Below are 25,775 nucleotides of genomic sequence, written 5' to 3'. Positions count from 1 at the left end.
CCCAGATGGCGAATATGCTGCCAAAATTTGGTGGTGGGTCAGTGGCAAAGAGGGACTATTTTAATTTGGGGGGCACAAAAAAGCTTGGGGGGGGCATGCTGCCCAAGGGTTATGTACTGCATACTTAAGATGGCTTGATAGATAGCCTTTTTGTACATCCCATTCCTTCACTATTTTACGCTGGTAATACATATAGTACTCTTCTCCCTTAACAAAATTATAACGAAGTCTACAAGAGAAGAACAATCTCAGCAACTTACATCAAGTTCAATCTTCCTTAGCCTTCCTTGAAGCAATGGGTGGAAATTGCTGTATTCTAAGGCACTGCCATCTCCCCACTTGTTTTCACGTGTGTGAACCTGAAAGCGCAAACCAATCCAAATATTTTGAGGCAGTTCAGGAAGCAAGGATGTTATAAAATCTGTTGGGAAGAAGATAAATATTTGCATGTTAGGATTAGGCAGCCACACTAGAGGCATTCAAAATGCATCTGGACAGCATCCCTACCCTATCTGCTAGGGATGCTTCCTGCATTGAGCAGGGGGTTGGACTCGATGGTCTTATAGGCCCCTTCCAGCTCAACTACTCTATGATCCTTTGAATAAATTTCCCAAAACTTCCTTGTATATATTTAAAACAATGTATCATCTACCTATACCAATTGCATTTCCTTAGGCTATAAATAATCATGGATAGAACATATACTAAGGGTTACTAGTACAATATTACTAAAATGTAGCTATCAATGGAAGCAAATTTTGAATTTGCTTTGATGGCTTCCCTCATAGTTTACTTCATCCCTTAGATCAAGGGTGAGCAACCTCTTTCAGCCTGAAGGCTGAATTCAATTTAAGAGAAGTTCTTGAGGGCTGCATTCCAGTGGAGGTCAGGCTCAAAGGTGTGGGGCCAAGATACCAAATATACTAGCATATTTTAGCATCTTACTGCTAGTAGCTAAGTTATGCTTAAGAGAAGCATTTCCCACCTTTAAGAATGGGGTAGAGGGAGATGTGCAAAAGCTGGAAAGTATCAAATGATTGGTGGGCTGGGGGAAAGGAGCAAGGACATCTGGGGATCCCTGCACAGCTGGACTGGAACCACAGGAGGGCCAGATTTGGCCCACGGTCTGAGGTTCTCCACCCCTGCTTTAGATCCTTTTACACTTCACCCGACATGTTTTTTCTATGAAAAGCCAGTTTCTATTGGTGTCCCACAAATATACCCACAATGCTTTTCAATGGCATAAGTTCACACATTCAGCTCCAAGTTACCCAGTGTTGAGAAGCCAAGTGATACGCATACATGTGTGAAACAGGTCTGAGATAACCTATATATCAAGAAGAAATCTAGCGGGTGAGTAGGAGGCAGTATTTATTCCTTTTCCCCCCACAATAGCCTTCAGCAAATCTGTAGAACATTGGTTATCTACTAATACCTCCAGAAATATTCGAAGTATCAATGCACGACCTATAATAAGCATGGTATTTATCACCTTACCTTGTTCGGCTTGGGTTTTGATTGACGGAAGGAAGCCCTGAAACGACTGACAATGTTCATTTGCTTCTTTAAAATTTAAATCCCGAGGAGGCACCAGTTGAAAACACTGAAAGAAGATTTTTTTTCTTAAAGCTTCTAATATATATATATATATATATATATATAGGTTTGAAATACAAAGATATAAAGATTCCTATTTATTTATTTTTACCTTATCCAGAAATACATGCCAGTTTTTAGGGCATTTTCCCTGAGGTGGTTTATAACTGGGATCATGAGTCTCCAATAGCGATGTATTGTATTTCTCACAAATGAAAGGGAGTTTCGTAGTGCAGCTTATTGTGTTGTCTAGAGAAATCATTAATAGACAAATTAGACCATGTTGTTTCTACATTTCTTTTAGAACAATCTTATTCTTGGATCCTCAACAGGAGACAACCAGTAGCTCAAAAGTAGAGCACACACTTTGCACACAGAAGGTTCCAAATTCAACCCACATTATTGTCACAATGAGGTAAAAAGACCTCACATAGCACAGCTGGGAAATACCTCTTTCTGCCTGAAAGGATAGGTTGCCTACCAGTAACTGGTCATCTGTGCAGTTATACATATGGGTTCTGTGCCTGTACAGAGCCTCTGCCAGAATTTCCTAGGGCTGAGACTTTAGGCGGGAAACTCGCCTTACCCGTTCCTGTGTATGCCTAGAATATGGCGCTCCACATTTTCCCCTCAGTTCCTGAGAGTGATGCAGTGACAACCCCAAAACTGAGAGAAATTGTGAAAATCATACTCAAACACCTGCAGAAAGGTGTAGTGTGTGATTACACAGATGACCACACAAAGAATTACACTTAGAAACTGAGGGGAAAGGCAACAGTGCCGCCGTCTAGGCATTCATTGGAAGGCTTTCCTGCCTAACTTTCCAGCCCTAGAAAGTTCTGATGGAGGTTGTGTGCTGGTGCAAAATCCATCTATGTGTTGCAAAGAAAACCACGAAGAAAATATGCTGCCAGTTAGAATAGATCAGGAGAGGATCACCTCCAACCTGCAGGGTTGCCCAATCTGGCTGTTGAGTATTGCACCCCCTTGATGAGCCCCGTCTCCTGACCTGGGAAAGGAATCCTCAAATTATCTCCAATATCTAACTGGAGATAACAAGGAGTGCAAATCATTTTATTATCTCCACTTGGAGACGGGCGATATCTATTCCCCTGCACACAGCTGGGGTTTGCAGGACAATGGAAGTGGTGTGGGTGTATGCCTAATTAATGTGGAAAACTAATAAAAAAAAATTTTTTTAAAAAAGAGAAAAAAACATTTATTCAACATGTATGTAGTAGTTGTTTGATGTTTTCTTTATTGTAATGTTGTATGTCTAATTAATGTGGAAAACTAATAAAATAAAAAAAAAGGAAGTGGTGTGGGAAGGAGGTGGGCAGCTTGGCTGGGGCTTGCAGTCTAAAATCTGGGAATTCGGTGTAAACAAGTTATGCCAGCCACCTGCACAGTCATTTCACCTGTTGTTCCTTGGTGCCTACTTGTAATGTTAGAAAACGATCTTACAGACAAAGGCTGCACAAGTCATAGTTACATCTACAGCTTCCATGAACTCTGAACATAACACTGGCTTCAGACATTACAAACAAGTACTGCCACCTCTGTATTTATTGTCTTTAATATCTGAAGCAGCTCTCTGTTTCCACACAGTTAAAAACAAAGCAGGGAAGGGAGCGTGTCTTTTAAAAAACAAAAAAGTCTAACTGAAAACAATAAACCGTTCTCAGATAGAAAAACTCTTAAGAATTGTAAGCAAAAAAAAAAAAGTTATTTTAAAAATAAACAATTATCCACCTTACCTCTGTACCAGCTTTGATAAGAAACATGCCAACAATCCCTGAAGTGTCGTTCACGATAGTATGAAAACACTGAATAACTAGACACAACAAAGAAATCAATTTTTTTTAAAAAAAATGGTGAATGTAACTAGCATTTCAGTTGTTATTGGTACACAAGAAAGCTAGGTAAGAAATGAGTTCTGTAAGCTTGCTTAGATTGCATCTGTCATAATGTGCAAGAGGTTTGGAGCCACAGTAAAGATATGGAGATGGCATCTTTTTTCTGTAGCTACTGAGCACAATAAGTCAGTTACTCAATAATGAGGATTCTGTTACATTTCATGTCTTGAAAGCCACACCGATATTACAGATGGAATCCAATAGACACTTACTAGAAAGTAAGTCACACTGAACTCATTGAGACTTACTTCTGAGTAGACATACACAAGCTTGCTGCAAGCTCGTGATCCTCTATAACCTTTGGGATGGATCCAGACTTGTCATAATTAAGAGTAGACCTACTAAAATCAATGGGACTTAAGTTGTCCTGACTAACTTAAATTGCATTAATTTCAGTGGGTCTACTCGAAGTATGAATAAGTCTAAATTCAACCCTTAGTTTTTACTTAGGTTTAAATTTTCCATGCATAACAACACAAACAGAAAATAGTTAAAGGGCTAGACATTTTCTCCTTATTTGCATTTATACACTATTTTTATTTACATTTCTCCTTTATCTGCTTACAGGCCTGTTAAGTGTCATCAAGATGTTTATTTCTCTGCTTTACTGTGTTTTCAATTCCTAATAGTAATATATCATCTGTAAACATGATGCAAAAAAAGTCCACCCACCATTCCTTTCTGAATTTCTCATCTAGTGTGCTTTCTACATGTATCTGCAACTATATTAAAGGCCAAACTAAACAAGACACCTTCCATGCAAATAGCAGTCCATGGCTTTTTATTCCTTTGTGAACCACTGTGGAAATAAGCTTGAAGGGTGGTATGCAATTTTAAAGATAAATAAAATAAATAAATCCTGAGACTCATAGCTCCACTATCTAACCCATGACTATAACATTTTCAAATTACTAGATCATTAACAAAAGAACTTTAGAACGACATAGATTTTGATGGTTCTACATACAATGAATGATAGCGTGCAGGAGGTATGTATTTCAGCCACCAACTCTGCTTCTCATTTGATAACTGCAAAAGCAAAAGGAGACGTGTTAACATCAAATGCAATATTACATCTCATAGACTAAATATTGAAAAGTATTTCTCAGATCTAACAAGTAGTGGAGCAATTTTCCAGATGAAAGTGTACAAACTTGTGTATTTGCATTAAAAAAAAACACCTGAATAAATCCTTTTAAGGCAAGCTTAGGTCTAATGAAATGTTGGAGTGAGATGTTTATATACATAAACAATACTTAGCATGGGAAGTAAGGTGAGATAATCTTTCAGGTTTTCTTTCCTAGCCCTGACATTCAACAGATCCTAGCCTTCAACACAGTCGTAACAGAATGTCCACTACCATAGCAATAATGGCAAGTGTGAGGCTTACAGCAGTGAATTATCTGGAAATAAACCATTCTGAAACTATTTATGAGCTCATAGTGCAATTTATTGCAATATAAACGCTTATGAGGAGTTTTAGATTGTGGATTATATTCACTAAAAAAAAATGAAAACCATAGCTAGCGTGCTTTAAGATTGAAACATAATTTATCAATGAGGCTTGGTCATACTTCTGGACAACATCAGTGGTGACAGAATGTCAAACAGTGGTAGTGGCCAAGAATGCATCTCAACAACTCCCCCTGGTAAGAACAGGATGACTATTTTTTTACGGAGTTATACATGGTGACCCTCATTCATGTCTCTCTAACCTCAAGGACAGACTGTCATATATCATTCATTACGGTAATAATGCAGAACAGTAAAGTACAAAACAATGCAAGCGAGTGCCTTTTATATGATTAGATCATTATGAACACATCCCGCTTGCAATCCAGGCTTCTCAATAATATGCAAGTAGCTCAAAGCATGCAACCAATGGTTTTAATTTTCATTTTTTCAAATGCAGTGCAATATTTCCTTGTTGTAAAGCAACAATCTTCTACTTAGAAATCTCTGTGTGGTGGCAACTCATCCACTAGGACAATTGGGCTCTTTGACCATTGCTGACTCAATTGGATATTAGGCAAATTGCCTGGTGCAGTGTTTAGTGAACTTTCTCCTGCACTCCAGGCAGTAAGGTTTTCAAGGTTAACCCTATTAATTGCTCCCAATCCTTTCCCTGTGCTTTGGACACATCAGACTAGTCTTAAATAATGAGCCCCAAGTAAACATAGTTCTAATTAATGAGAACTAGGCATTCACTGCTTTACTCTCTAAGCTTATTCTGCACCCTTGTTATATTGGAGGAAAAGCTGGAAAAGAAGAACAAGATGGAATGCAGGCAAAAACACATTGGCTCTATCGGCTCCCAGACATACTATATCATACTTCTCACAGCAGCCTTTGATGGCTACAACAACAACAACAATAATAATAATAATTGAAAAGATTTTACTATTTTGGCACAGATATTTTTTTCACAATAAAAGCTATCCGAGATAAAAAGTAATGTCTTACATTTGCTATTCTGTTCAGAATTCCCGTTAGTGCTATGAAAGAGGTCACAGAAGCCAAGTCACTTCCATTCTTAGCACAGTATGCAGCTGCTTCTTGATAGCTCAAGTTCTTATTTGGCACAAACCAGAATTCAGACCCATCAATATTCAGTGCTGGCCCATGAATTCCAACTTCATCTACAAAGAAAGAAAGCCAAACGACATTTATATTAAATAAAACATTATATGCACCCATTTTCCTCCCCTAAACTTCATAACTCTGGAATATTCCACTAATAGTGGCCACAATGAGACTGAGTGCCAGTATCTAAAAATACTGGCATAAATGTACTAAACATTCCAATTTGACAGCAGAACAATGTGAATATGCTTCCCCAAGAGCAGTACTCCTCATTGCAGCAGCACTGAGTCATTGCTGACTCAACCCATGGTAATAAAGCTTGCTCTGCACAGTAATTTCTCCAATTCCTGACCTGGTATCCCCAAATATAGCCACAATATGGGGACAGCATAACCTGTGCTGGCCCCAACAACCACCTTTTGCTATGCAGTCAATCAGAGGAGCAACATGAGCTATACTAGTCAGGGCATATGAGCTCTACAGAGGAAGAAGGGGCTAAAGGATTCCATTCCGTCCCCACAAAAAAGGAACATACATATAATCTTGTGTGGATCAAGGTGAATGACAGTAATTCTATGACCAATCCATTTGAGAGATGTGATTTTGATTCTGACCTATAAAACTGGGTTCAATATCACCTACAATTCCCACTTTCTATTATAGCAAATGGAATTGGCCTCTTAACTTACTATTTATTTATTATTTTTATTTATTTTATTACATTTATATACCGCCCCACAGCCAAAGCTCTCTGGGCGTTTTACAACAATTAATCCATGAACAATTAGGACTACAGGAAGAGTTGGTCATTGATGGTTCTACTATTTTCCCTGAAAACATGCCAAGCTGAAATTCAAGTTTCTTCACAAAGTAGTATAAGATTATTTCAAATTTCAGTTGGCTACTGGTGGCCAAGTATATTACATTTTATATTCTGTATAGAATTTCAGCTAGTGCTATGAAAGAGGTTGATATATATTACACACTATATTACATACACTATATTACCCATTATATTACATAATGTGCAGTATATGTTGCTGTCTGACTGTAGGCCCCCTTAAACACTGGGCCTGTTCAGATGATACTTCAGGCTCTGTGGATAGCGAAACTGCAGTTCTCTGGGGTTAGCACTAACCACAAGCTGTGCTGTCACACATAACACTTTAATCCACAGTTAGAGCCGCTAACCTTGCTGCAGATGGTCTGACTATGGTTAGTAAGTGAGCAGGGTTTAGCAAAACGCATTGCACAAGACACCTTAAACCCTGCTGCTTATCCAAAACCCTTAACGAGCAGGGTTTAAGGTATCTTCTGAACAGGCCCATAGTCTCTGTCATGACTGCTGGTCTGGGGTTAGGCAGATGGCTCAGTTGGGGACAACGCAGGGAATCAGCAGGTCAGCTTACGAGCAGTTGCCAGAATAAGCATTTATATAATGCTTCACGGAAGCTTATTGGCTCCTAACGTCACCTGACCCCTGCTGGGCAGAAAGCAGCGCTTGCTGCAGTGTAGCAGAGATCAGGCCAACAGTTCCCTCTACTGTCAAGTTGCCCTGAGGGTGCAGGAAGTAAGGTGCCTGGGTCGAGCTGCCAGAGACTTCATTTTGAGACCACTCACACTTTACAGCCCTATGCATGGGTAACACCTTAATAAACAATCTGTAGGAAAGCTTACCTGGTTTATACCATTCTGGTATGTTCAGAGTACTTCCTGTTGAGGTGAGAAGAAATTGTCATTGGGCATGCTGATTTTCTCTTTGTCAGAAGAGGGTGGAGGAAAAGAGAGATCTTCGAGAACATCATTAAACAAAGAGCGTGGAATTGCTTTGTCTCATTACGAGAAATGTGCAAGCAGTACAATAATATTAAAACGTACAAACACGAATAGAACTACAGTTTGAAAGAAAAGTGAGTCAAAAATAATATGTATAGGATCTTGAACAGCTTTTAAACAATGGTAAGATGCTGAGGCAGGAATGTCTGTGTTCTAAAAGGCAATTGGAGCCCTAAGAACGACTTTCTCAGAGACGTCCCTTTTTTGCCAATGCAAAACTCTCCAATTCCAAAATTTATTTGATCAAGAATATACAATACAGCTCTTGCAAAGACTTGTATAAAGTGTGTGATGTGATGTTATCAGAATCCAAAGCTTCCCTGGCCTTGCAAGTAGCAGCCAAACGAGTAGAGCAGTCAGGCCCTCTAATAAAAAGAGCATAATGGCATCATGCTATGCATTTTATTTTAATACACATTACTGGCCAGAGAGGAGAAAAATAAAGAGAAAATCAGTAGGGGGCAGAGGCAACCAGTAGGGGCTGAAGCTCATTGGGACAGAGCATCTGCTTTGCATACAGAAGGCCCTTAGTTCAATCCCCAGCATCTCTGCCTGAAACCCTGGAGAGCTGCTGCCAGTCAGTGTCGTCAATACTGGACTGGATGGACCAAGTGGTCTGACTCCGTATAAAGCATCTTCCTGTGTGAGGCTGCTGTTTTGAGCAGCCATTGTGCAACTTCTGTAAAGTCTTGTTTCCAACATACTAGAAAAAAGCTTTTACTATGGAATGTATCAATTGGTAATGCTGGTCTTAAAACGTTTCATTGTTTGAGGTAGAGAGTCCAATCAGCACACTTTCTTCACACTAACCATATGACAATCAATTTAATAGCTGCCATCAAAGGTGCCCAAATCCTGCTGCAGCAGCCTCACTTTTCCCAGTGGTACGGCTGGCTCTCCTGCTGAATGCTGGTAATGTGGCACAGGAAGTGTAAGAGAGTCGTTTTATATTGAATGCACATTCTCTAGCCAATGTAAATTAGGCATGGAAAATAATAAAAAATAAACATCACTGGTATAAAAATAGCCCCCAATCTTGGATGAAAAGAACTGCTATCTAAAAGAAAATTATATTACATTTTCAGAACCCCGTGAATCAGGATTGCAGACATCTGGGCCAACAGTTCATGCTGACGTACTGAACAAATGCAAGTAAAGACTTATACAAATGCAAAGTATAAGCCTAACGCTATAATCCTATGCACATTTACCTGGGGGTAAGCAATATTTAATATAGTGGAACTTACTGCTAAGTAAACATGCATAGGATTTATTTATTTATTTATTATATTTATATCCCACCTTATATTTCCTCCTTAAGGAACCCAAGGTGGCATACATATTCCTCCTCCTTTCCATTTTATCCTCACAGCAACAATCCTGCAAGGTAGGTTGAGCTGAGAGTCTGTGACTGGCTCAAAGTCACCCAGTGAGCTTCCGTGGCCGAGTGGGGACTAGAACCTTAATTTTCCAACTCCTAGTCCAACATCCTCACCACTACACCACACTGGTGTGAGAGGTAAATGCTTGTGACTGAAATTTACCTTTAGTGATCTGGCATACCCATTCAAGTTTTGCATCACAATGGAAAGGTTTTAAGTAGAAATCCTCTTCTCTGCCATCAAAATTATAAAAAGACCACACTGATCGCCGTATTGCTCTAAGAGTCTGCACAACAGCAAGATAAAAACAATGAAAACAGGTAGGTATATTCAATACGAGTTCCTGCATGTGCAACGCAACACCATGCATGTTTACTGTCACGTAAGTTCCACTATGTTCAATGGGACATTCTCTCAGATTTATTTATTTATTTATTTATTTATTAGATTTTTATACCGCCCAATAGCCGAAGTTCTCTGGGTGGTTCACAAAAATTAAAACCACAATAAAACACCCAACAGGTTAAAAACACAATTACGAAATACAGTATAAAAAGCGCAACCAGGATAAAACCACACAGCAAAATTGATATGAGATTAAAATACAGAGTTAAAACAGTAAAATTTAAATTTAAGTTAAAATTCAGTGTTAAAATAAGTATTTTAACATAATAAGTTAAAATAAGTATGCACAGGATTGAATACAGATAAGTATGTGCATAAGTATGTGCATACTTATCTGTGCATACAGATAAGTATGCACAGGATTGAATACAGATAAGTATGTGCATAAGTATGTGCATACTTATCTGTGCATACAGATGAGTATGCACAGGATTGAAGCCTAACTCAGCTGTTAATAAATACCATTTTTTTTTCTCTTTCTGCTGGACTTTTCACTGGATAAGAGGTACAGCTATTTGGTGGACTGTATATAAGAAGTCTGTGTCCATTGGGACCTCCTTCCAAATAACTGCACTCAGGATTAAAGCCTAAGCATAAACAACATACTATGCAAGAACACTTGTGCTTAAACACAGGCAGTTGTTTGCTGTACAAAAAGAGTGTTGAACGTTGGCACTTTTCAGCAGGTAAGTAACAGGGGCAATAAGATTTACCCTTAGAAATGTAACTTTCAAACCCTAATGGGGAAAAGGGTGGGTGGATGAGTAAAAAAAGAGAGTTAAGCACCCTTCCGCCTCTACTTTTCTCCTGGCAATTAGCTTCTCCTGTTTTTCACCAAAAAAATGTTTTTGTTGGAATGGCAACATTTATTGAGTTTTGGCAAGATAAAGCACAAACCTTTACAAGTTTAACATATTTAGTCTTCAACCCTATACACACTTAACTGGGATTAAGCCCCATTAAACTTAACAAGGTTTACTTCTGAGCAGATACCTTTGGAAATGCACTGTTAAGCGCAATCCCTAAGCATTTTTACTCCCAGGAAAACTTTACAGGATTTCAACCTTATTTATTTTTTAATAGTAGATATAGATGCATACACACATACATAATATATATGTGTGCATATGTGTATAATAGATATATGTGAGCTATTGGAGCTTAGGTTCATGTGCCTAGGCTTCCCCTTTTCAGACACATCTGTGTGGATGCCTGTGGTGGGGGTGATGTACTATGCATAATGTTAGGCGGTGGGTCTGCACTGCATGCCCCACTCCCTAAATGTAGTGTGACCATATGAAAAGGAGGACAGGGTTCCTGTATCTTTAACAGTTGCATAGAAATGGAATTTCAGCAGGTGTCATTTTTATGCATGCAGCACTTGGTGAAATTCCCTTTTTATCACTACAGTTAAAGCTGCAGGAGCACTGCCCTCTTGACCAGATATAAAAGAGGGCAGGACCCCTGCAGCTTTATCTGATGTGATGAAGAGAGAATTTCACCAGGTGCTGCATGCACACAAATAACACCTGCTGAAATTTCCTTTTCTATTCAACTGTTACTACCTGGAGCTGGGACAACTAATTTCCCCCTTCTGGAACCAATGGGGGACAGGTGTGTAGGGAAACAACAACAAAGAACTATATGCAACAAGGAATTCTAAGACTGAATCCCACACACCTCCCACTGTGGCCTGTACACGTCAGCAGTTCTTTGGAACCCCTCTTAGGATTGATCTCTAAGTTATAACTGCATGTCTATGGTAGTAAGAAGACTTGGGAGAAATCACTGATGACCTACGAGTAAACCAAAAATGTCTTATTTTTGCTTACCAGTAAGCTAAAAATGGCACCTCACATTGACAAAGCTGCAGCACTCATTCTACATTTAATATATAGCACAAAGTACTTCCACATTATTCTGTTAAGAAGTTACAATGCAATCCTATGCATGTCTACTCAGAAATAAGCCCCACTGACTGCAACTTGACTGATTCCTAGGTAAGCCTGTACAGTATTGCAGCCTTATTTATTTGATTTGTATCCCACCCTTCCACCAAGAAAAATGGCATTCAAGTCATAATTATCAAAACTACTTCAACTCACCTTGATGGCTGCACAGTCTCTAGTTTCGTAATCATCTTCTCTAAAATCAGGCGGCATTACAGCAGTAGACATCTATACAAAGAAAAGAAACAGAAGTACAAATTATTACATAATTGCATTTTATTCACATGAATTAGAAAGTTGTAGCAGCAACAGCTGCTGTGCCCTAGTGGCATCATGGTATAATATGTGGGGGGGGGGAGGGGGGAGTTCATATCCACCAATCACCAAAGTACAATTGTGCTTCGGTGGATTTCACCAAAAGTTTATATTCCAAAAATGCATATTAACATAGTCCTTTACTGAAGAAGTGAAATATCACATTCTGATATATAGTTAAAATTAGTCGCTGATTATCATCCAGAGCTCCATGCACACTCCTATGAACATGTAAGGCTCCCTCACATACGGGTTTCCGTTCATTTTACAGAGCAATACGGAATGTGCCTGTAGATCCATTTCCTCCAAAGAAATTACTAAAACTGTTCCTGTGGATAGGAACTTTGACGTGTTCTTTGGAGACAGTACACACGTAAGAAATACTAGATTATTTCTAAACAAAATAATTCCCTTTGGGCGGTAATCTACACCTGTAGGCATTTCAGCACAGAAGAGGGATGCTTCTGAATGTCCCCTGCTTCCACAATCGGCACTCACGGGGCACATGGCACTGATGTGTACCACAATTTCAGGAGTGCTGTTGCGGGACCATGTGTGCTCCGTTATGGAGCTTGCGCATGTGGATCAGCAGAAGTGGGCAGTGCTGGGCAGATGACATGGCTACGGGGCAGAGATTTTTTAAAAATCACTGGTGCATGTGCACAAGTGCAGACATGCAACAACTCTTGAGGGAGATAGGGACTCTGTTGAATATGCACTCCTGAGAAGAGATATGTTTGTATTAAAAAAACAACCACACACACTTGGCAGTAAAATACACTGATACCCATCCAAAACATGTGGCAATGGCGGACAGGTCTACTCCTGCACACCTCTAATACCCATGCACACGCTCCACACAGCTGATTGGCTGTTCGCTGAGCCTGGAACTCCAAGCGTACAGCAACAACCTTGCAAGGGGGGTGGGTGGGCACCGCAAATGTTCTTCGGAATGGAAGCGAAAGAGCTGGAAAAACCACGACAAAAGCAGTCAGGGATATTCCAGGAAAACTGAGAGGTGGAGCCGAGTCCTCTGTGGGAGCAGGTGAACATCATGTGCCCCATTAGTGATGACTGCAATACAGTCCTGCAATCCTTTTTGTACAAAGCAACAGTAAAATAGCAATGGTTTAGTTTTTAAATTTTAAAAAGACTTTAAAAAGATTCCCACTGACAAAATATGCTAAAAATATCCACATAAATAGCCGTGTTAGTCTGTAGCAGCAAAAGAACCTAAAACTCGGTTTGTACATAACAGGCAATTCATGGGTTAATTGCTGTGCTTTTAAGAATATTTTGCAAGTATGAAATATGCTTTTAAAACTGTCCAATTTCACATTCTCAGCTACATTCTCCCAACTAGGATTTGATGTTTGGTTACTGCTGTGGTCAACAATTCAACTTACAGGCTTATTGTCACTCCACTGCCACGATCCTAGAGATTCTGGATTCCTCTTATTCAGCCCAACCCAGACCCATCTGTCATCACTGCAAATAAGAAGAGCATTTAAATGCAAGGGGATTTTTCAACACAATTTAATCCTTGAGTATTTGATCACAATCATCATATACGACAATAGCCCTGTGCAGACTTCCAAACTGTTAGCATGGTGGGAAATAGTTGTTGTACTCATCTGCTATGCTTCTCTCTGAGCTAGCCATCTGTTTATTCAAATTAATATTTCCATAAGAACTTACACATATAAAGCCCACAGTATATATTCCTTAGAATATTACAAAATCGAGGCATAACGTTTGTGTGGGTTTGGCCTACATGCAGTGGGCACGAGGCATGTATGTCTCTCCAAAAATCCACTCAACCAGCTGCAAAATGAGGTGGGATATATGCTATGGTGGAGGGCATTGCAGTCCCTGTCCCTTACCATGCAAACACTTTGAACATCTGCACAGGATTCAGATCTGGATGTATAAATTCGAAAGACGTTTACTTTTAAGACATATTAAGATATTTACTTTTAAGCCATCGTGGCTTCTCTCCCTCCCCTCACATGTGCTGCTCGTGCAACCATCATTTGCATAATCCTCCACAATGCAGTGCAGTTTAGTGTGTTGTCTAAATGTGGCCTGGGGCCCAGCAGGGGTGGCTTTGTACAGACCCTACAACCCATGATGTGTAGTAGAGTTGCAGGGTGGCTATGAAGCTACCCCCGTCACGCTGTGCGCCAGATTCGGACATGGCAACCCGTGCTATTTCATGGGAGATTATGCAATGGCTTCTTCCCCCACCATGATCATCTGAACTCACTCAGTGGATCCTTTCCCTCTCTCTTCCCCTAGCCAAAGCACAAGGGGGTGGGGGTTAAGAGGCTGACATTTTTCCTCCCTTGCAGAATGTAATTTAAGACCATTTATTTGACTGCCCTTAAGAAATTTTGTCACTATTTCACCTACCTTATAACAAATGTTACATTACTGACATAAAAATATGAAGGCAGATGTGGACATCAACTGATTTCCACCAGAATATCAGCATCTCAAGAATATTACCTGATGATTTCTCTCAGTATCGTATGGAACTCCTTCATCTCATCTAAGTGGCTAAAACTAGGAAGATGTCCTCCCAGAGCCTCACAAAATCTCTCTGCTTCTTCCCATGTTCTGGTTCTCAGCACTCTTTCCTTATGAAAGAACTTTATAAAGGAAAACAAATATATATATATGAGTCAAATCTTTATTGATTTTCAGGTTTTGTGCCTTCTCTTTTAAAGCTAGTTGACAGGCTAATAAAAACCCACTCAGTGTGGTGATATGCAAACAGTTCATTCTGTTAGCCAAGAAATCATCTTACATTTCTTTGGTTTGGATTCCAAGATCTTGTGAGCATTATTCCACTCATAAGATGTTTGCATTAGTGGAAGGCAATGTTTGCTAATTTCCCCTACCCCTTGCAGCCCTCTAAAAATCTGCTCCAGAAGGTTGGGGGTCCTTTGGAACTGTAGGTGGTTGTGTGGTGGGCTGCAAGGGTAATCAGCAATCAGTAAAAAAATAGCCTCCCCTATCCCGCCCCACATCAGCAGGAGCTGGCTCAAAGGCTATGATGCAAACGGAAAGAGACCTTCCATGTACAAAAGGGCAACTCAGGAACAGTCACTGAATAAATAAATAAATAAATAAAATTTTCGAAAGAAACATTAGGTTGTGCAATCAAGTTATCAAACATGATGTAATGAACCCTTTGACCAGGGGACAAATAATTAAGAACAAGAGAAACAGTATCAGGATGTTCTATAGGTTTTAAATACAAACCCAACACAGTATAAGAACATCAGTAATTTTAGTGTGTTGTGAAATTAAGCTAGATCAATTAGGACCTTTAATAGGAATGATTTCTGTATGCGCATGGCCTGACTGGCTAATAAGCAATAAACTGTTGTTGTTGTTTAAAAAAAATAAGAATGATAGGAACCTTATAACAGGCAAGACCTGATCCTCTGTGCCACCCTTCAGGGCAAGGGTCAGTGACTTTAGGGGGTGCATCTGGTGTTCTTTTTGGCCCAATGTATTTCTTGCAAATAGAGTAAGCTTTAAATGCTTTGCAATTCTTGACTTCCCATTTTCCAAGATTCACTCCACTTGACATAGCCACACATCCTCCACGCAGGTCTAGAATTTTGAATAATGATAATTATTATTATAATAATAATAGCAACATTAACTATCTATATGTTGTTTTCAGAAACTTTTCATAAAAACATTCAAGTTTTTATTGTGAAACTTCACTAATATCACAATTTTACCTGGTTGAAAACTTCCCCAGTTTGTGTATGTTAACATTTCAGTATTTCCATCGACAGTTCCCCAAGTATACTCTCCTGAAGAATCGGCATCTTGCAAGCCAGTCCAGAAGTACTTTCCTTCAGTTTTGCTGTGCTTTCTAATCAAACTGTTTATGAATTCTTGTTCAAATCTGTAAGAATCAAGACTTCAACATTATCAAATGCATGAATACATCTAACTTAAGGGGAATGAACACTTTACTTCACAAGGATGCAATCATACATTTGAAAAGTACTTTACCTGTTTGTTATAGTGAGATTGCATATTTTCCCAAATGATACTTCATTTGCTTCAATATGGTAACAAAAATCTCCATGCTTCTTCCATTCCTAGTTTAGAGAATAATACTCATAGGTAAATGCAACATGTATTGTTCAATTACTACATTGACCCTTAATGATAAACTGTGATTCCTGGCTTACTTTGAATAAGGAGTGTGTTTGCTCTTCTTGACACACAAAGGGTGTGTGTGTATTGTTGGCTTACAATTCTGTCTTGTTTAGGGCCAGGAAACTAGAATCCTGGGTTTGGATGTGACAATAAGCTTTCCCTTCCTGGTTAGTTTTACCCACTAGTGCAAAGGGAGGAGCAAACCAGGAGTGGACAGGCTGCATGAACTAACACACTGCTGATTAACAGTAAGGCAGGATAAGCCAGGGAACCCAGTTTATTGTTATGTGTGCACACAGCTATCCCCAGAGAAAGAGTGGTGAAATAAAAAATGGTTACATTCAGAAGTTAGTCACAACTTGGATGTTAAAATGCAGAAGCATCCTTTCAGACACTAGAAAAAAGGTATTTAATTTTTCATTTAATATGTCAGAATTCCAAATAATTCTAAACTTTGTTTTGTATTTATTATTACTGAATCTGAAATTCCAAATGGCAAAATGTTAGGCAGACAGGAGCAAAATATTTGTAATAAAATTTTCAAGTTTAAAATAGAATTGTTGCTATCTCCTTACCCCTTTTGAAGGACAATCTTTACCAGATTTTGACTCATCCAAAACCTTTCCTTTTTTCATGCATACATATTTAAGTTTTTCATCACAAGGTAAGACATTCCATCGACCCAACTATTAAAAAGAGGAAAAAGCAGAGATTTTTTTTAGAAATCCCCAAGACTATTTTTTTAAGTTGATGTTTAATTTAAAATCACTTGGACTATAATGTAATGCTCAGTGTTTACCATTTCCTGCTCCTTGCAGGAGAATTCCCAGCCCACTCCAATGAAAGACTATTGCTCAAACACCCTGGCACCTCCCTTCCATTTACCATGTGAAACAAAACAACAAGCTAGATGGAAAAACTGTTGCTTCTCCAAAAGTGAGAAAGCTGTGATAGAGAGAGGGAGAGCACTTGATGAGCCCTGTGTGCATGTTCAGAGGGTTATTATTATTCTCCACTACTATAATGAACTACAATCATGAACTACTGTTGTCTATCTTTTCTGGATTGGAAGACTGCTAGCACTTAATTCTGCAACCCCTATACACATTTACATGGGAGTTCCACTAAAATCAAAGGGCCTTACTACTTTGTAAACATGTTGAAGATTACACTGTGACTAATTCTCCTCCATAAGGAAGAGCAAGCTATTTATATATGCTAAAGCAATTCATGTTCTTTATTCCCTATTCTGAAACTTTCCAAAGGCACATTGGGAAGTTAATTATAAAACCAACCAAAAGAACACAATAGCTCCTTACCTGTCCTGAATAGGCTACACAGTTGGAAGTGCTGTTGAAAGGGATTTTGGGCTCATTCTGATCCCAGAAAGTAAACACCACTTTGGAACCATCGGACCACTTAAACAAGGCTGGAGCATCCTCATTCATGAACCCTGTCCACACTTTGTCTTTTGTTTCTATATTTAATGACAGAATTTCAATCAATTCAAAAAGCAACACAGATAATTGAACAACAAGACACTAGAAGCATTAGTCATGTAATCAAACATAGGGTGGCCATATGGAAAGGAGTTCAGTGCTCCTGTTTCTTTAACAGTTATATTGAAAAGGGAATTTCAGCAGGTGTGATTTGTAGGCATGCAGCCCCTGGTGAAATTCCCTCTTTATCACAACAGTTCAAGCTGCAGGAACCCTGCACCCCCTTGATGACACCTGCTGAAATCTCCTTTTCTATGCAACTGTTAAAGATACAGGAATCCTGTCTTCCATATGGTCACCCTAATTAAACAAAAATACTTACCCCTCCCCGCCAGAATTTACTGAAAAATTCTAAGATTTCTCATAATTATAGTAAGATTTAAAGGGATGTACACAGTGCATTTTACCCTGGCCGAATCATTTTTTAAAAATTGCTGAGTCTGTGATCCTGAATGGTCAAAAATCTGGCCATGAACAAATGAGTAACAATCACTAATCCAAAGCAAACTCAGCCATAAATTAAGAGGGGTACTCAGAATGAAAAATGTAGAAGATTATTCATGCCCATGTTTAGCTGAACTTACCTTTATGGAGTTTTGTAACAACTAACTCAACATCTGCTAAGGAATGTATGCTCATTAGGTTGCTATTGCTTGCATTGCACGAGTGATATGCAGCTTTCCAGGAAGCAGAGGTGTTCATTGGCATATAGCAAAATCCATTGTGAGGAAACCAGCTAGATTCACACTCGGTCTCCGCATAGTTCTGAACTTCTAAGAATAATGAGAACATGTGAATTATTTGCTGGGCAATTTACACTGGGTGGTGGCGGCAATGCAAAAATCGTAACTTCTAAAGAGAAATAAAATACAGCATGGTACAAACCTGACCATACAGCAGAGCAGAGGGGGCATAGCCCAGTGGCAGAGCACACAGACGTTCCTAGGCTTGAACCCTGGCATCTCCAGTTAATAGTGCCATAAAAGTCCTGTGCATAAGACTCTGGAGAGCTGCTGCCACTCAAGCAGAAAATACTGGACTAGATGGAGAAAAAGTCTGACCTGGTAGAAGGCAAGATCCTTCGGCAAAGATGGTCCTACTCACTGCTTTTTCATTTACACTGGAATGCATTTCAAAGATAAGGTACAAAGTGGTGCAGGATAAATCACGTCAACATCAGACCTTGGGTTTTAGGGGCAGTACATTCAACTGCTGCCTCCGCATTTGCTCTTATCCAAGATTGGAAAGAGGCTGAAATGTGTGAACTGGATGGTTTAGGTGCATTGAACGGATGAATAGAAGATTGCCCCTCCCTCCTCTCCCCACTAGTATAGAAGCACAGTCAACCCATTTTCACAAGTGAAGCTTGAATCTGGTTTTCTGTCAGTTTGTCTTCCTTCTTTCCTCTATTTAAACCAATGCTGGCAAGAATGTACATTCTATTCAAAACTGCCCCCACCTCCCCCATCAGCTTCCTATCCTGCATTAACACTAATAAATCCCAGCTCAAGAAGTATTCGTGCAGCCTAATCCTACACATATTTAATAAATAATTTTAGGTTTTCAGTTTCTGGTGTTTTTCTTTAAATCTCATATTGTATTTTAAATCTTTGCACTGTTGCTAGCTTCCGATTAGTTATTATTTTTATACTGTAATTTTAAAATCTATGTTGTATTTTATCATCTTATATTTTATGGTTTTAATTGTTGTGAACTGTCCAGAGAGCTTTGGCTATTGGACAATATAGAAATGATATAAATATTTATTTATTTATTTATTGAGCTTATCTCCCATAGCCAGGGCTCTCTGGGCGGTTTACAGAAAATCTAAAATTAAGATGAAAACGAGTATACAAAATTTAAAATTTCTAAAACATAGAACATACACACATAAAGCATTAAAAACCGTTAAAAAACTAAAACATGTGGGTAATTAAGATGTGCCGCCATATGCCTGGGCAAAGAGGAAAGTCTTAACCTGGCGCCGGAAAGATAGCAGTGTTGGCGCCAGGCCTCGTCAGGGAGATCATTCCATAGTCTGGGGGCCACCACCGAAAAGGCCCTGTCCCTCGTTGCCACACTCCGAGCCTCTCTCAGAGTAGGCACACCTTAGATGTTGAACATCTAAGGTGATAGTGACTGGGTATATTCACGTCGGGAGAGGCGTTCCATCAGGTATTGTGGTCCCAAGCCATGTAAGGCTTTATAGGTCAAAACCAGCACCTTGAATTGGGCTCAGAAACATACAGGCAGCCAGTGCAAGCGGACCAGAGCAGGTGTTATATGGTCGAACCTTCTGGTTCCCAAAATCAATCTGGCCGCTGCATTTTGCATGAGCTGCAGCTTTCGAACTTTATTTATTTTATTTATAAAAATAAATTAAATAAATAAATAAAAATAAGGTCACAGTGAGTTCAATCACATAAATGTAGAAACTGCCATCCCAGGCACACTTGCTGAGGAGCAAACTTTCTTGAACTTATTTTCAAGTAATTGTGACTTAGGATCCCATTATTTGGCAACTGTGAAAATCCCCTAAAACCTTTCCTCTGATTTTGTGGCTGGAGGAAATTAACTATTTCTGCACTCTCCTTCCATCCTTTGCATCACATTATCTTCACTGAGGACATATTGGAATGCTATTGTTCCTACAAACAGGCTTTCAGAGCTAACTTTGCTTGAAGAAAGAGGTGGTTACTTAATAGTGACAGACATCTGCAACAATGGTTGTAAATATTTACCTACGTAACTATGCCATTTACTTACAATAACTATTTGCCAGAAACCAAACCCACAAAGCAACCCTGATTTACCTGGAAACACTGGCTTAGTACTGTTGAATGGTTTCTTACAGACATAAGGAAGTACAGTTTCACAAGCATAACTCTTCCAGTCACCATCGTCAGCATTCATAGTTACACAGTCAGTTCCATCTAGTGGAGATGAATCCTGCATCTCTGTAGAAGAATAAAGACTAGTATTTAGAATACATAGGTTCATATAATTACAGGACTCAGAAGGAAGAGGTGTTGCTTCTTCCCCTTTTTTTTGAAAAGTGACTCCAAGCTCCATAGAAGTTTTAGTATAGTGTTCTAGATTATGTGTTATGAAAAATTATTTAATAAGACTGCAATCCTATGCACACTTTCCTGGGAGTAATCCCCCAATGAACACAGTACCTATGTATAGGATTTCACTACATGACTGACAAATATAGTTACCTGGACTCCAACTAACGAAGTTCAATGGTGTATGATCTGACCACTGCCAGCCTCCAAAATTATCCAGTTGGTTTAATCCAATCCAAAACATGTCTGCAACGTCTTCATTAGCTAGAAAGTTAAAATATCAGATGTCAATATAATCATTGGTTTTCAAGCAACAAATTCATAGTTGTCAGTTATCTGCTGCACTGAATCCAAATATATCTTCTTTTAAGGTAGCTTTTCCTTGCTTAGGATGTTATTTTTTAGAGTCCAAGTTCCAATATTTTGGCACTAGGAAAATGCAGCCAATATTTTCACAGGTGTTATGAGTACTGTGTGAAATGTGGTGGTACAAGTAGTGTCATATGAACTTATTAGACAGTCCCTGTGAAATTACAAGTGGTAAGTGATGCAACTCCTCGGTTCTGATGTCATTTCATCAACATATCTTTTTAAAAAGTTAGCAGTGCTAGTCATCCTACAACCATGTTAGGAGTACTTATTCGATTTTATTTAAAACAAAGAATATTGTAAATAGCAGCATGACACGGACAGGCTATCCACAACAGCAGCAAGGCTACTTCCCCTCACCATCCATTAAATGGGGATAGACTATCATGCTCATTGTCACAGACCAGGCCTAATGCAAATACTTATGATAGATAAACCTGATGTTTTAATGTTCTTCTGGAAAGGAAGGTTTTAAACATATAATTTTTAAATATGTACAAATTGTAATTTTTAAAAATGTTTTGTTAGCACTACAAATGCATATTGTAATTTGAATTTCCATATTCTTAACATTAATGGAGGTAGGAATGTCTCTGTTTGAAGCACAAGGCTCACCTAACTGGCTGCTGCTTCCCATAAAAGCTTCTGTCTTGAAGGAAGCAGTTGAATTATGATGACTGATACCAGTTGTTTGTGATATCTGTGTGGGGGACTAAGATATGGTGGTAGAAGAGGTGGTATTTATTTATTTTATTTATTACATTTTTATACCGCCCAATAGCCGAAGCTCTCTGGTAGTTCATGTGTATTACTGCTAATGGCTTTTTCATGTTAAAATATTAGTCCTTTTTTTTAAAAAAAGAATCATTCTGATCTTCAGTTTAGTAATAGCCATATACATTTGCATGAAGGGCAGGTCCATATGCTAAGGGTTGTTGAGATTAATGGCAAACTAATTAATGCTGTGGGCAGTGCAATACCTGACAGAGCGCCTCTCTTGGCTTGAACATGCCTGTACACTAAACTCAACATCTAAGGTCCTCCTCTTGGTGACTACTCTGAGAGAGGCTCAGAAGACGGAAACAAGAGAGAGGTCCTTCTCGGTGGTAGCCCCGCAATTATGGAATGACCTCCTCGATGAGGCCCGGCTGGCACCAACATTGCTATCTTTTCGGCACCAGGTCAAGACTTATCACTTTTCCCAGGCATTTAGCAGCATGTGCTGAGTTTTTAATCTACCCCGGATTTGTTTTTATGGTTTGGCAGAGTGCTGTCTCTGTGTGTACAGCCTGATGTGTGTTTTTAAATTTTGCATTAGTTTTTAATGTTTTAATCTTTGTAAACTGCCCAGAGAGCTGTGGCTATGGGGCAGCATAGAATATATATATATATATATATATATATATATATATATATATATATATGTCCTTTAAGTGGGCAGTATCCAACTGTGCCCCAGCAATACCACTATTGTTGCGCTAGCACTAACCAACGTTTGCTTAACATTACTAGCACTTACTAGGGCAATTGGAAAGAGTGGCAATTTGCTGCTGAAATTAATCAAAAGCACCAAAACACTAATGAAGAGACATACCCTGCTTGGTGTGCCCCGCCACGCTGGCTGCAAAACAGAGGTGTTCGCTCTCTTTTCCCTCTCTCCCTCGGCAAGCCTGCGGCAGGTGCTTCCCATTTAAAGGGGCCAATTGAGCTACAAAATGACACTGAGCTGAAGCCAAAGTTTAAGAAATCGTACCAGGAGTTTTGGTTACAGAAGGAAATTTCTGATTGCTATCCTGCACTATGGAGAGTGCTTCAGAAGCTCCTGGTTACATTTCCAACATCATATTTGGTGGAATGTGGTTTTAGTGTGGTCTGCCTACTTCTCTCCAAGCAAAGAAATTGACTTCACATTACTAAACGTGGTGATTTAGGACTCATGTTAAGTGACTTTAAACCAGACATTGGGAAACTGGTGTCACTTCATCAAGCCCATCCATCACATTAAGAATTTACAGAATAGTGAGGTACTCTACCCTAGTTACTAAATGTGATATCTAATATTCTTGCTAAATGACTATCAGACTTTGAAAAGATGATATCACTGTATCAAGTTCATCAATTATGTTTAATTGAATAAACTAAAAAATGTAATTGGATTTTGAATAAATATTAAATTAATTGTTACTGTTTTGAATTTTATTATTATCTTTTTTAGTGGATCGTTGAAAACCGCTCTTCTGAATAATGATTTTTATAGGGTAGGATAGGGGGCACTGGGCATGAGTTTGTGGAACCAAGGGGGCAGTTGCCTAAAAATGTTTGGGAACCACTGCACTAATGCAATGTCATTAGGACTAGAGCACAGATGGATACTATCCATTAACATTAGTTTCAGTTCTTGTTGACCAGTGGTCTATTGCTCTGGACTAATATGCCATCTCATTTTGCCAGAGGGCCTTTAGATAAGAAATTCAATATATTTGTGTTATCAACATTCCAGCTCTAGCAATCTCATTACCTCCTAATGAGATGTAGCTTTGTTGGCTGGGGTGGGGTAGATACAATAATGCTTGTTTGCTACATTTTTGTAAATTGCAAGCAGGAGAGCACAAAAACTAAAGGTCAAGAAAGCGGCAGGGAATAATATGGGGGATGGTAAATAGCCCTGCTGATTTTTGCCTCTTGTAAAGTTACAAGGGGCATTTAGCATCTAAATTATTAAAAAGAAAAACAACTTTTGAGAAAAAGTCACAAAAGAATATTGGAATGGAGGGGAGTTGCATTACTTGTCAGTACTGATGTCATAAGAACTATAAAATAGTTGCCAGAGAGACTTCCCAAAATGTCATTTGACACAGCACTTATTATCACTACTGACATACTAGCTGATGGGAAAAGTCTGCATTTTCCCTAGGGACAAAATACATTAAGGCTGGGTTTATATTTATTTATTTATTTATTTATTACATTTTTATACCGCCCAATAGCCGAAGCTCTCTGGGCGGTTCACAAAAATTAAAACCACAATAAAACACCCAACAGGTTAAAACACAATTACGAAATACAGTATAAAAAGTTGATATAAGATTAAAATACAGAGTTAAAATAGTAAAATTTAAATTTAAGTTAAAATTAAGTGTTAAAATACTGAGTGAATAAAAAGGTCTTCAGCTGGCGACGAAAGCAGTACAGTCCGCCAGGCGGACCTCTCTGGGGAGCTCGTTCCACAACCGGGGTGCCACAGCGGAGAAAGCCCTCCTCCTAGTAGCCACCTGCCTCACTTCCTTTGGCAGGGGCTCACGGAGAAGGGCCCCTGTAGATGATCTTAAGGTCCGGGTAGGTACATATGGGAGGAGGCGTTCCTTCAGATAACCTGGCCCCAAACCATTTAGGGCTTTAAATGTCAATACCAGCACTTTGAATTGGGCCCGGACCTGGACTGGCAGCCAATGAAGCTGGAAAAGGACTGGCATAATGTGATCTCGCCGGCCAGTCCCTGTTAATAACCTTGCTGCCCTATTTTGTACCAGCTGAAGCTTCCGGACTGTTTTCAAAGGCAGCCCCACGTATAACGCATTGCAGTAATCCAAGCGAGAGGTTATCAGAGCATGGATAACTGTAGCTAGGCTATCTCTGTCCAGATAAGGGCGTAGTTGGTATATCAACCTAAGCTGATAAAAGGTGCTCTTTGTCACTGAGTTCACCTGTGCCTCAAGTGACAGTTCTGGATCCAAGAGCACCCCCAAACTACGGACCCGATCCTTTCGGGAGAGTGCAACCCCGTCCAGGACAGGGCAAACATCACCTCGCCGGACAGATGAACCACCCGCTAACAGTACCTCCGTCTTGTCTGGATTGAGTTCACACAACATGCTAACTTACCATGGGTTGTTTTGTTCTCTGAATGCAGTGCTTTTTCTGCAGGTTGGGTTATCATGTTGCCTGAACGCAACACATTTTTCACAGTGTGGTTTATTTTTCTTGAACAAGCTTGTTGTTGGGTTGTTCACGGTGGTTCAGACACACGATAACCCACCCTGCAGAAAAAGCACTGCATTATGACAACACAATAAACCACCCTTCAGAAAAAGCACTGCATTAAGACAACACGATAACCCACGGTTCAACAACAACCCACACTGGGTGGGTTAGCATGTTGTGTGAACCCAGCCAAAGACAAGAGATTAAGGCTGCAATCTTATAACATACACACCCCGGGAGCATGTCCCATTGAATTCAATAGGGCTTACTTCTGAGTAGACATGCATAGGATTGCACTCTTAAGAAAATGAAATTTTAGAAGTTCAGAATTCTAATTACAAAAGAAAAACTTCACACTGTAACAATAATCAAAGAACAGTTCTATGGCAAATACACCAAGGGCAAATCCTTCTACAATTTCGGTCTTATTTGAGCCTGTGAAGTGCTCTTTGAAAAGTAGGTTATGTGGTATATGTAGATGGTTTCCTGAAAATAAGCACATTTAACCTGCTTGGACTTGTACCCAAGAGAAGCACCAGCTAGATGAAAATAAAACCAAAGCAGCACGTGCAAATCCTTTCTTAATCCCCTCCTATCATGGATAACCCCAAATGTTTGTATCTACAATGCATTTTTTTTTCATTCAAGCTTCAACACAGCTTTGTAGAAAACTGACTAAGATATTCCT

General features: G+C 39.3%; 1 protein-coding gene across 1 annotated transcript in view; it reads right to left on the bottom strand.

Moving 5' to 3' along the window:
• LY75 (lymphocyte antigen 75) overlaps positions 1 to 25,775 on the bottom strand; it is a 71,303-nt gene that overhangs the window by 24,371 nt on the left and 21,157 nt on the right. Inside the window, exons 5-23 of the mRNA XM_063116497.1 lie at positions 20,891 to 21,001; positions 20,483 to 20,626; positions 18,254 to 18,442; positions 17,490 to 17,647; positions 16,746 to 16,856; positions 16,021 to 16,109; positions 15,741 to 15,910; positions 15,410 to 15,606; positions 14,491 to 14,633; positions 13,389 to 13,470; positions 11,824 to 11,895; positions 9,476 to 9,599; positions 7,773 to 7,808; positions 5,976 to 6,151; positions 4,480 to 4,541; positions 3,354 to 3,430; positions 1,709 to 1,845; positions 1,498 to 1,603; positions 261 to 421 (exon numbers count right to left, since the gene is read on the bottom strand). Of these exons, the coding sequence (XP_062972567.1) occupies positions 261 to 421; positions 1,498 to 1,603; positions 1,709 to 1,845; positions 3,354 to 3,430; positions 4,480 to 4,541; positions 5,976 to 6,151; positions 7,773 to 7,808; positions 9,476 to 9,599; positions 11,824 to 11,895; positions 13,389 to 13,470; positions 14,491 to 14,633; positions 15,410 to 15,606; positions 15,741 to 15,910; positions 16,021 to 16,109; positions 16,746 to 16,856; positions 17,490 to 17,647; positions 18,254 to 18,442; positions 20,483 to 20,626; positions 20,891 to 21,001 (2,345 nt within the window). The remainder of the gene's footprint in view (positions 1 to 260; positions 422 to 1,497; positions 1,604 to 1,708; positions 1,846 to 3,353; positions 3,431 to 4,479; positions 4,542 to 5,975; positions 6,152 to 7,772; positions 7,809 to 9,475; positions 9,600 to 11,823; positions 11,896 to 13,388; positions 13,471 to 14,490; positions 14,634 to 15,409; positions 15,607 to 15,740; positions 15,911 to 16,020; positions 16,110 to 16,745; positions 16,857 to 17,489; positions 17,648 to 18,253; positions 18,443 to 20,482; positions 20,627 to 20,890; positions 21,002 to 25,775) is intronic.

The sequence above is a fragment of the Elgaria multicarinata genome, chromosome 2, assembly GCF_023053635.1.
Source record: "Elgaria multicarinata webbii isolate HBS135686 ecotype San Diego chromosome 2, rElgMul1.1.pri, whole genome shotgun sequence".
Lineage (NCBI taxonomy): Eukaryota > Metazoa > Chordata > Lepidosauria > Squamata > Anguidae > Elgaria > Elgaria multicarinata.
The sequence above is the reverse complement of the archived record's forward strand: the minus strand, read 5'-3'. Positions and strand labels throughout refer to the sequence as shown.